The sequence below is a fragment of the Camelus ferus genome, chromosome 1 (genome assembly GCF_009834535.1).
Source record: "Camelus ferus isolate YT-003-E chromosome 1, BCGSAC_Cfer_1.0, whole genome shotgun sequence".
Lineage (NCBI taxonomy): Eukaryota > Metazoa > Chordata > Mammalia > Artiodactyla > Camelidae > Camelus > Camelus ferus.
In genome coordinates this window covers 85,751,031-85,764,323 of record NC_045696.1, presented here as the reverse complement: position 1 = coordinate 85,764,323, position 13,293 = coordinate 85,751,031, and the positions used below count along the sequence as shown (strand labels likewise).

Below are 13,293 nucleotides of genomic sequence, written 5' to 3'. Positions count from 1 at the left end.
GGCCAAAAGTAAAACAAGCAAATAAACAAAAAAACACACATGTATTTCAGGCTCTTAAAATTATATAAAAGTTTGTGATTTTGGAAATAATATACTCTGGAATTTACCAGTAAATAAGGACAGTTATCCTCAGTTAATGGTAAAGAGATAATTAAATAAACTTTACCAGGAGTAAAAGGTGGATAATTCAGGTTGTTGTCACTGCATCCTTTCTTTGAACCTTGAACAAAGCTGGAAACTTCATTCATGTCCTGAGTGGATATAAGATAAAGAACAGCAGATTTTAAGTAATTATAAATTATAGAAGCAAAAACTCTGTTTGTCTGCAAACATTTTACCTAGGGCAACCATTATGTTCCATAAGTCCTAGATGACAACCTGCAAACTTGCTTAACTATACCCACTATCTGATCTACCTCTGGGTATCGACAAGTCATTATACTTAGAAAAATATTTTTGCTTTTGCATGCATGTATATACCAGATAAGAGAGGTATTTTAGATAGAATAAGGAATTATATACAACCAAAATGTATTTCATTTACCTAGTTTTAACTATACCTATAAAGCACTAATTACATTAGAAGTATTAAGCAACTGTCTTTTCCAAATAGTTGTATCAGTATTTTCACTGTGAGTCTATTATTGTACATAGTTCCAGCACATTCATTTATTCAACATAGTTTATTAGTTTCGCTGGCATATATCTAGCTTCTATGATGTGCATTGCTAGCAGCTAGGCATTGCACTCTGCCTAGCCCACAAGTCCTACACTCTCATGAGAGAATGAAAGTGAATAAAAGCAAATAGCTTTTTAGTATTCTAATGAAAATAGTTTCTGACCTTATTGAATCCCTGGAAAAGTCTCAAGAAACCCTATGGCTGCTGGGTCACATTGTGAGAACCAGTGACCTAAACATCTCTTGGAGTCAGAGATTATTATAGTGGGGTATTGTGTTTATGGATTTTCTTGCCATGTAAACTGAGGCCCCAATACTGTCTTGCTATTTACTAGTTCTATGCGCATAACAAGTTATGTAAAATATTTAGACTGAAAAACGGATAATTCATGTAAAATCATATATTACACTACACATGGCCAAGAAATATGTATTTCTTACTCGTCTGTTAATTGCACCAAATGACTTCTGTACATTTTGAGCCTTATTTCCCACATCTCTGTAATATGTTGTCAGCTCTCACAAAGGCATCACACTCAGTTAAGTGCCTTGTTAATTTTGTTATCCTCAGAAAAGAATGTTCTCTCTAACACTGTCCCCTTCTCCCATCCACATCATGCCCAGATGGAATTAATGTGAGAAATTAAGGCTGCTCAAGGGAGAAAAGAATACATTTCTCATTGTGATACAGATTTTAAAAGGTAAATGTTTCCATTTCCTAAATATCTTCTTAGTAATCACAAAGAATGACAATTATGTAGTTTTTCTAAAGTATACATTGGGGTTGTTTACTGAAATTTACTGATATATTCATTTTTAAATTCATTTACTGAAATTACCTGATGTTTAATTTGTGTTCCTATCTCCAGTAAAATTAATACAAAGACATACTATAGTTGTACAGTCAATAGTTTTAGTTGAACCTAAGTATTTTTTTCTTCATGAATGCACCAACTGAATCAAATTAAAAAACAGCTTTAACTACTGAAACTCATAACTGGAATTGAGTTGCATTATTTTAAATTTTAAGAATCTTTTTCTAAGCCATTTTAATACCTCTAACATATAATATTCACTGAGGAAATACAATGACAAGGCACTTAACTATGAAATTAATGTTATTCTATTTGAATTATATATTCTAATTGAATTATGAAACTTGCAATAAAATTCGCAAGCTCTTCCAGCATTCACTCAAGATAGACATTATTTATGTAGCTTAAGAATAAAAATAAAATATTTAAAATGTAATATAATAACGATTTAAAATAAAATTTAAACACTTTTACATGATTTTAACCATATTTTGCAACAAATATAACATCAGACATCTGATTATCCTTTATTAAAATGTCTTGTCTATAAGGCAAAAATGTATTTTTAACAGGTTAAACTTACTACTCATAATTTAACAGAATTTATTAGTATTTCTTTTAATGTGTTTTGTATTTTTGCATCTTTGAAAATTCTGAAAATATTTTCCCTAACCTATTCAAATGATTTAGTGATGCTACACTTATTTAATGTCATGTAAAACTGAATTTGATTAATATTTTCAATATTACAGTCAGTAGATTCAAAGTATTCTAAGTTGTGAAGCAAAGGACTCAGTGGATTGATAGTAAGTACACCTACAGATATTCAAGTACCATTCAAATCATCTCAAATCTAGTAATGACCATTTCTAGGAATTGTCACCATTGTCACCAAAATCCATTGAAAACTGTATAAAAGGCTGGTGGCATTCCATAACTTCACATTTAAACTAAATCTAAATAAAAATAACCCTATTTTCATAGAAAATTTTAAATATTTCAATTTTTATAAAAATCTTATAAAATGTAGAGGGAATATGAGAAATTAAGCCTCAATTATTTAGATATATAAATGTTTGGCTATATCTTCTCAATGAATTTTGTTTCCCAATACTATACATTAACTTATTACACTTTATTATAGAAGAATTCTGCTTTTAGATTTTAAAGAGTAAAATTATAATAGTAACATGATCACAAAAACATACTTATATTTTCAGAAAAATGAAAATGGTCTTTGAATTTTAAAAATATTGACTAATGCTTTTATTTTGAAACCTCAGCTTCAGTCTTAATTATACCAAATACAGTAGGCTTTTATTTCTCAAATATTAGGAAATTATCTTAAGAATGATACAAAAAAAGAGAATTCAAGTGTAACATGTTTATATGCAAAATCTACTTTTATAATTACAATTAAGCTATCATTTTCTGAAGTGATTTAAACTTAAAGTTCAAAAGCTTTAGCATTGAACCTAAATTAGAAATCTAGTAAATTATAAAACTATTTTAGAATCTGACATGAAAGTAAAATTTCATCACTTAAATAACACTTTTTTTACTATGTATTTTTTCAATCAGAAAAAATAATCTGAAGAAAGTGAAAGTATTAGAGAAACAACATAGCAGCAGAATTCGGTACTTATTCAAGAAAAAGCTGGAAGCAGAATATCTACTGCTTATACATAGTATAATTAATTCAGTGATATTTACTGACCTATGAAATCATACTGATTATTATGTTGTGTTTTGGGTTTTTTTTAAAGCATGAGTCACAATGCTTCTGTGTTAGAATCATAACTACCCTGCCTTTCTCAGATGCTCCTCTTCCTCCCATCCTCTTCCTCTCTTTGGAGATGAATCATGTATTTCGGTCTTCAATTAATGCAGGAAATGGAGCATTCTATCTTTCTATATAGTACAATCAGATTCTCTTTCACTATTCCTAGGTGTCATTTATACTTCTAACTCTGCTCCAAAGGACTCAAACTGTTTCTTATGCAGGAAAAAGAAAGAAATAAGGAAGGAAAAAAAGAGAGAAAGATGATGGAAGGAAGGAAGGAAAGAAGGAAGGAAAGGAAGAAAGGAAGGAAGGAAGGAAGTTAGGAAGAAAGAAAGAAAGAAAGAAAGAAAGAAAGGGAAAAGCACCTTTAATTTAAATTAAATAGTTCATTGAAATTGGAGCAAAAATTAAAAACAAAACTCAAGAGCAGATTACAATTTTTTTTTTTGTTATTTCTACCAGAAGCTAGGTATCATCATTGCAATCTCACTAATTTTGCATCAAATGACTAAATCCTCTCCATTTTCATTCTACTACCAATTGTAGGAATTCTGAAGATTTTCCTAACTTACTCAACTCCATGTTGTCATGATGGTGCAAAATAAATAGTTTTAATTGATTAAATAAATAAATAATTGAAACGATTAAATGAATAATTTAAATAATGACTGAATTAATAATGAGCACTTCAGGAAAGTAGAGGTATTGTGACCTAAATAGTCAAAGAAAATATAGCTATTTCTAGACATCCATTATATCCCCTTCCAAAATTCTGGGCAGTTGTAATACTTTGAACAACATCCTTGGTGTTCTCTCTGTGTTCAGGCTTATTATACATTTTTTCTGGAATACAGAATTCTAGGGTTACCAGTAGTTTCATTTCCCAAATGGTGTTATAGTTTCCATAACAAAAGACACTAAATTGTTAACTATCATATAGCATTATTCTAAATAATAAATTTAGTGGCAGGCAACAATAGCTACAGATATAAAACTTCATCCAAAGAAATTTTTAAACATTAGTATTTTTCTTTAATAACTTTGCCAGTAATCTAGAATTTTATTTGCTGTTGTTATTGTTTACCTTGAGATAAAACACTTAACCTATTGCCAATCTTGATGTGTTCTATTTCATAACTAACTAAAAAAGTTTCTAAAGGGTGAGGGCTTATTCAGGTCCATGTTGCTGCAATTGCTTGACTACTGCAGACCTCAATTTAGAGTTTTAACTTTTTATTATTTTTCTAACCCATGAACATGACAGGTATGAGATCTATACATTCTGGAAAAATATAATAAGAACATTATTTTTAAGTTCAATACATTATAAAATATATCTTGGCAACTTAGTAATTATTTTATGGAAAAATAAATCTATATTCATTGTCCAAAATCACAGGTCTCAAATGACTACTTACAATCCAAAGTCCATCATAATTCACTTCTTGATGGAAAAGGTTGCATTCATTTACCCACCATTCTATGCAGTTTGCACTAGTGAAATCAGGGTATACTGTTAATCCTGGCCATACCTGGAAGAACAGATCATTCACACAAATACATAAATAAAAGGAAACATAAATAAATAAAAATTCAAATGAACTAAGTAAAGAGTTAAAAGTTATCAAAGTTACAATGACTCATGTACTATCTATATTTATAATAATTTCAGGCCTATTTTAAAGTGCATGTAAGGGAAAGTAGCTAAAGAAAAGAAAGAGAAAGTGAGAACATGAAGCATTTAAGAAGGGAAAAATATAAGAACGTGGAATGAAGCTGCTATTTTTGACTTCAGTTAAACTTATTTCTTGGCATCCTAGTAGGCTAAGTTAAAAAACAAACAAAAACTATATAATAGTCATTGTCTGATAAAATAAAGCACACTAGTTCATTTCCAAAGGCATTTTTTTCCCAAGAAATTTAAGCAAGAGAATTCCTTACGTATTTATTTTTTATTTAACAAATGAGAATATGACACTTATTGTGTACTAAGTACTGTCCCAATTATTTTTATACTTATTAATTCATTAAATCTTCACTAGAACTTTAGGGGATAGATACTATTTTTATCATCCCTTTACAGATGAGATAGGCAGTATAATTAAACTCCTTGTACAGATGAAATAAGGGATGAACAGAGAAGTTGAATAACATTTTCACAGTCACACTACTAATAAGTGGCACAAAAGAAATTCAAACCTAGACAATCTTATATCTGAGTCCATGTTATTAAACATTACATATACAATGCTTCCACTTTATGATTTGTGCTTCTTGAAATTATTTTAATTAAAATTTAACATAATGATATTAGGCAACAGAAATTCAATTTCAAATGTATTAGGATAATTAATACTGTTTTATATCCAAATTATGTATATTGGCAATCTGATCTATCCAAATTCAATAGAACAGGTCTTAACAAAATGTATTTTGTGAGATATTACTGGGCATTATGAGGAGGAATATTGGTTTTTGATTCCTGATGGAACTCATAATTATTTGAGGAAAGCTTTCATCAGAAATTTTAACTTTGATGAATGTGATTTAAAAAAGTGATGATTAGGATAGTGTTTATTATTGTAGACAATGTTACAATAAATATGTTTCTATAAATTGATAATTTCTCCTGTTTTATTTCCTTTGACTAAATTACAGAAGTGGAATTATCAAGTCAGTGTATCTAGATATTGATGGTTTTTGATATGTCTTACAAAGTTGTCTCCAAAAGAATAGTTATCCTGGTTTAAAATTATGCCTTTTGAAGTTAAGGCAGTTTTCTGATAGTGTTCCTTATTAGTTCTGTGATATGAAGAAAGTTATCTCTCTTAAATTCACTTTTTTCACATGTAAAGCAATAATTTTAATCATAGCTATCTCACAATTCTATTATGAAGATGTAAACCATAAATCTTAATAACCTGCATGTAAATACTCAATTTATATATGTAATTATTTCATATCAAACTATCAGAATTTTTATAATAATCTAAATTTATCTCATATTTTGTTACCATTAGTTTTAATTGCTTACATAATTGAAAATTGTCTTCTTGCAAAAACTGTTTTAGAGCTAAGTGGAATATTTCCTCTAAAATTTCTCAATGCAATTATTATATCAAATCCAGATTTGAGAGCAAATACATACACACACAAACACACTTTGAAAAACTTTGTTGTTGCACAATAGAAAATTGGAGCAACATATTAGTGAATATCATAATTTACCTCTCCAATAATTGCTGTAGTCCCATCTGACTCATTTACCCACACTTTTTGTTCAGTTCCCCTATCATAGGTTTCATATGCTGCTCCATTGGTACGTTTCTCTATGGAAATTGCAGGGTCCTAACAATAGAAAGAAGAAACTATAGAAAATCTATTAATCTATAAATGTGTAAATACTAAAAATGTATTCATATATAATCAGTCATTACCAAGATGATGACATATTTCTGCCCATGGTCATGCAAATCTTGAACAAATTCAGGGAGCCCATTAAATGCAACTTTATCATAAGTAAAGATTTTCTTATCTTCCATATAGTCAATATCAGTGATCTGTGTATCCTGAAAATTAGCAGAATATATTTCAAGTCTAATGAATTAGTATTATAACTACAACAATTAAAAGGTAAATGAGCTTGTATCCCTTTTATTTCACTAAAGATGCAATGATATAGTTTATAAAACAAGATTTTCTAATTCTGAAGTACAAAAGCATTAAGTGATTATTCACATGTATTTCAGTTATGATTACTGGATATGTATTGTCATACATATAATAAACCCACATATAAAGGGTTCATTGTATAAAAATCAAAAACCTACACATTACATAAAATACATTAATTTTTTTAACTTTTATTTTTTTTAATTCTATTTGTCAATTTTTTTTATTTTTTATTTTGGGGGGAAGTAATTAGGTTCTTATTTATTTACTTATTATTTTAATGGAGGTACTGGGGATTGAACCCAGGACCTCATGCATGCTAAGCAAGCACTCTACAAACTGAGCTACACCTTTCCCCCATATTAAATTTTTACTACATTAAAAAGTATATAGATTCTAAAAATAAAGTCTGTTTAAAAAATGAATATAATTTTGTTCACATTTAAACATATGTTCTATTTTAGTATAAATCATAATCAGTTCTCAAAATTCAGGTAGGCGTGGGCATTGCAAATGGACATAAAGTGTACTTTATCATTAAAATGAATCTTAATTATCTATCTATACTCTCTATATACGTATATATACCATATATAACATATATGGTAATCCTGACAGTTTCCCATACTTATTCTTACGTGACAATATTTAACTTGGTGTATACTCTCACAAATCTATCATCCCACTTACAAATGGTATGCCAGCTTCTCGATTTCTTTGCACCACTTCTTTCACTACATCAAGTGTCTTGTAATTCCAGCGACTCAGTTGGAATCCAAGACTCCAATATGCTGGCATTGCTGGTCGTCCAATGAGCTTGAAGTAAATGGATATTTTATTAGTTTCTGTAGTGAGCATTAGAAACTAATATTAATATGCTCCTTATTGTTACTTCTCTAGTATGGATTTGAGTTTAACTACATATTTAAACAAAGATTTAGTGTTATCTGCATTCTAAAATGTGTCATGGATAGTCTGTTAAAATGTTGTTATGAAACACTTAACAAGTGTATGTCTGTCACTCATCTTTTGTTCATTTTATGTTAAAAAAAAAAAACTAGAAAGGTAGCACTTTAAAAAGTAGCATTTGCAAAAGTATATTATGCCCCAATGGAAAGTTGAAAAGAAGAAAAGAAAGCTTTAGAGATAAGAGAGAAATAAATTGTCACACCACACTCCCACTTCCTGTAGCAAGAAAATGAATGAATGAATGGTCTTAATGGAAGAAAAAGATGTCTAAAAGTATGTGATTTCAATTCCCTTACATTTTGACACTTGTTTCTCTCTAGTTTTCAAAAATATTAATGAAATATGTGTCTACAAGGCTCTCAGCCAGTTATTTCATAAGGTACTTATCTTATTCACATATAGGGGCTTGGTTTCTTTCTTCCCCCAAGGGCCAAATGGGACACTTGACCTCTCCTCACTCCCTGATGGCTCAAGCAGGCTCAGTGCCACACATAACAGAATACCAGTGTCTCATCACAACAGAGCACAGGGTTTTGGATATGGAAATGAGTGTAACTGACATTAATTTATTCAGTGAAAACTAAGTGTTAGGTTACGTTAAGACAAATAACTTATTTGGTATATTGGGTTTTCTTTGGCTTACATATTTATATATATTATAATATTTATAATACTCATAATATTTACATATTTAAGTATATATTATATATAAATATTTATATTTATATTTTGGGGCATCCATTATTTCTTCATCATGTATGTCTAAAAACTATTAAATAAAATTTTTTAAATTACTCCTGTTGGGTTATTGTATTCTATTCAGTTTAAGGATTAAATTTATTTTTAAGATAACTTGGTATCAAATAACTCCCCCAAACTCAGTATTTTTAAACTCTATTCATAAACATCTTATGTTCCATAGAATTTCTTTAAAGATTTGGACATGCGATTGAAATTTCTTTGTGTGTGTGCATTATATGTATTCATAATTTATTTTTATAAAAGTATATAAAATATGTATAATTATATATTATATTAACTTGTGTACTATTCATCATATACTTTATATACATAAATTATCTTTAAAACTTATAAAACTATCTGGTCATTCAAATGAATAATGTTTTAAATAAATCTGGGACCACTAATGCGTTAACTTATACAGAAAGGATAATTTGTTTCCCTTCAAACAAGAAATAAAGTTTCTTTTGCCTATGCTCTACAAAATTTGAGCCTCACTGAAATGCAGCAGTGCTTAATAGTGCTATACTCTACACGAGTCTTTTAGCTTATTGCTTAAATTCAAGCTTCTGAAAGTCCACCCATAAAATGATGTATGTAAGTGCTATGTTACATGCATGCAGCACTCACAGGTCAAGCATGACTCAAACTCAACTATTGCTGACCACAGACATTACTCAGCATGTAACAGACAACTATTCCACTAACATTTCACAAATCACATGTCAAATTCTTTAAAAAAAATGTGCTACAGCCTGTTTTGATAGTGTGATAACCATACACAGTAATTATGATTGCTTATTATAAACACTGCAAATTTTGTGTGCTTTTCTGAAATTCAATTTATGAACAGCAATTTGGGAACTGTTAGTGTAAATTATTCAATTGTGTAAAACACTAGCTACTCTTATCTCAGATTTTTACATCCTAATTAAAGTTTTTGATAATTACTTCCCTTTTGAAATCATTTAGGAAATGGGAATTATATGTCAAAAGATTTACGTATAAAACAAGGTGTTAAAAACATCTCATACCAATAAAAATAATCTATTTTTCATGACATCACAAATTATATACACTAACAGTCACCAGAGGACAATTACATGGGAGAAAATTTTAGAATCACGTTCAAAATAAACCCTGGATTCCTCACCTCTCTAACGTCCATCCTGGGCTCAGGTACACTAAGATGTTGTTTAATTGGTAAGTGAGAGTTGTTTAGACAGTAACCTTAAGATGTAAAATTTCCGACTGTATTTCAAAATCTGCCCTTCTAAGCCTGAGTTTAAGAGCCAGTATACCTGGAGTTTACCTACTGTACGTTAACAGCAAGCTTCACTAGTCTTCCTTATAACTCACTTGCCTCTAGAATTCTTACCAAAGGGATGTATGACCTATATATGTCTATTGCCTAGGCTCAGTCCTGAAGATACTTCCTTCTGTTTTAGCCCATCAAAGAAGGTCATAAATAAGTAAATATTTAATATGCAATATCTTAGGGAAATTCAATTCCTGATCTCAGCTGTGTAGAAGCAAGAAACAATGTGATATCAGAAATATAGACATTTAAATATATATTGGTGTCATATAAGAAAAAGAAAATAAAACTATCTTCTCATATCTGAAAAATGGTAGGGTTTAAAATTACACTTAACTAAGAGGTCACAAATATTTTAGCTAAAATCACTTAAATTTGTGGACATGTTAGATGAAAGAAAAGTCATGTAGAAAAAATTTTATAAAATAGACCTGAAGTACACATACCTCTTGATACTGTTGAACTACTTGTTCTGGAGTATCTCCTAGAAAGACATAAAAGTCCAGAATGCCTCCTGTAACTCTGTAAGTTACTATTGGGGTAGGCTGGATGAAAAGCTCTACAAAGTAAAATTTAAAGGGCATATGTAAATAGTAAAAATGTACATAGTGATAAAATAATTGCAATGTCTATTTAAAGTACTTCATATTAATCACGTAATTTTACAGTCTTTTTTATACAATTAAGAGGAAATAAGATATTGAAGATAAGAATATAGGAGAAAAATGCCACCATGTATGAGGTTTATGATAGGATATTCCAGATGTTTCTTTCTATGGATGTTGGCAAAAGTTCCTCTTGTAACTGCTTAGCAAGGGATAGAGGATCAGTCCTTTTACAACAAAAAGATTTTTTTCTACAATAGCATTTTAGTTGGTTATTTTAATTGAAGATTCTCTGAAAGATCTTATTACCACATGTTAATTTCTAAGAAAAAAATACAAAGGTTTTAAATTTTTCTATATGTAGGACATAGTAATTGCTTGACTAACCTATATAGTAGAGTGCTCTTGCTGGAATATTATTAATTTTTGTAACTTTTTTATCACTGATTCACCTATCAAATATAGGTCTTGCATTCACAACATTAAATAACAAAAGATTCTACATTACCTGAATTATGATAAACTAAAAAATCATTTTTCTATCCCCATATAGACTTTTCTCTTTTTTATCTTATATTAACTTATTTAACAAACAAGACTAGGGGAATGGGACTTTTTATTTGCCTGAATGTGTTTCAGTGTTCATCTGGAGGGAAAAGGAAGGGCCTGAATATCACAATATTGCATACTGTCCCCAAAATGGAAGCACTGATATGCAAAAATCCATTGTCCAACTAACTGTAAAACCTGCTTATAATAATCTCACACACTAAATCATTAACAACAAATTTTACTCTGATATGTGATATCTATGATTGGAATAAATAAAGGAGTTAAACCACTTCAAGTTAAGTCTCATTTAAACATAATATTAGGTAAATTATTCTTACCCATTGCATTGCTATTCATTAAGAAAACACCAAATGACTTTCCAGAAGTATCTTCAATGCACATGAAGAATGTTTGATGACCATATAAATTATTATTATTCTGTAAGGCACAGATTTCAAAATTAAAAGTTAAAACATTTTTGAAAGATAGATTCTATATTTAAAATGGCCTTTATGAATTCCAATTTGTTTCTGTAATTTACTGCTCATATTTAGCTTACTCCCATATTCCTATAATTCTCTACTCCATGGACCATATGACACATTGTACATAAGAAACACTTGAACTTTTTAAAATTATGAATATATCAAAACATAAATATTATTTAACTATATATTATACTATTCATAGATTACTTAACTATACTTTATGTTTTATTATGATTAAATGAGTTTTAAAGAGCTATTCATGATAGGACAATAGCATGTTTATCCATTATGTCCCATTTTTGCCCAAGGTATTGCAGGGAATTCCAAGATGATGTCCACCCTCAAAGAACTTCTGCAGTACAGTTGTTGAGAACTGGTAAGTAGATGAAGTGGTGGAGGAAAATTGGAAATACACTTAAACAGTAAATGAAAAAAGACTTCTTGTCTGATTGGATATGGAGGTTTAAAGGAAAAAATGTATAAAAACAGCTATGAGATTCTCAGTCTGGTGTTTATTAGGTATTTATCACAAACAATGATGCTGTTAAAAAAGATTGATAGAATTTATTAATATTTTTGTACCAAATGAGGGTATTAAAAACAATTCATTTATTCATTTTGGGGAATGAAGTAGTTAACACTAATATTTTAAAAAAATCACTAACATTTGACTTAAAGCAATCATGAATCAATTTTTAAAAAGAGTTTTTTTAATGGTATGGTCTTTGTCCTGAAGAATCGCATATTCTAGAAATACAGACAAATATATATACAAATAATATGCTGTGATAATTGTCATACAAAAATATGAATAAAGGATTGGAAAGTAAAGACTAATCCTGCATGGGGGACTTTGAGGTGAGTTCTTATGAAATAAAACCAAATGAGCTCTCAATGACTTGTAAAAATAATAAAGAATTTCAAAGCACTTAGAAAGAGAATCAACCCTCTACGAAAATATGTGAACTTATTAAAGATTATCATATGTTATGGAAGAAGAAAAAGTATAGATGCAGGGCATGATGTCCAACAGACAGGTAGATGACATAGCATACAAAGCTATGGAGAGCAAGTTAAGTGTTTGGAATTATTCTAGTGCAATAACTAGCCATGGATAGATTTAAATATAAGGGTGACCAAAATGGGAATGATAAAATGTAAAAATGAAAACAAAAAGAAAACATTTGTAAACTGGAACTATCTATAAATATTCATAAAATCTATTGGTCACTTATTGAGTTAATTTAGAACTTCAATATCACTCCTCTCCCCTAAAGTAAATAAGCTTCTGGAAAATGTGTCACTGACATCAAATAAATGATGGTTCCAAATAGGTGAAAATTATCATCTGCTCAAATATTTTATTCATAACAAGAAAGATAGTTCCTTACATCACCAGGAAGTTGATCCCGAGTGAAAATTGGCCATGTTTTCCAGTTTAAATCATGACGAAATCTCTTATGAACATGTTCCCCAATACCATACATATATTCACTAGAAAGTCTGGCTGAAATCTGTAAATATTGGTCAGAGTATACCAGGGGACCAATGCTGGTGTCAAACCTGTACCATGAAATAATAAATAAATAAATTAATAATCTAGAAACATATAAAATGTTCTACCAAATATGGGTCTATGTTATTATCCAGAATATTTCAATTTAAATATGT

At 29.4% G+C, this 13,293-nt stretch overlaps 1 protein-coding gene across 1 annotated transcript in view; it reads right to left on the bottom strand.

Moving 5' to 3' along the window:
- Positions 1-13,293, bottom strand: part of SI (sucrase-isomaltase) — an 85,177-nt gene that overhangs the window by 61,089 nt on the left and 10,795 nt on the right. The window contains 8 exon segments of the mRNA XM_006183825.2: positions 167-251; positions 4,696-4,809; positions 6,506-6,625; positions 6,715-6,846; positions 7,640-7,765; positions 10,424-10,536; positions 11,473-11,572; positions 13,014-13,185. Coding sequence (XP_006183887.2) covers positions 167-251; positions 4,696-4,809; positions 6,506-6,625; positions 6,715-6,846; positions 7,640-7,765; positions 10,424-10,536; positions 11,473-11,572; positions 13,014-13,185 — 962 coding nt within the window.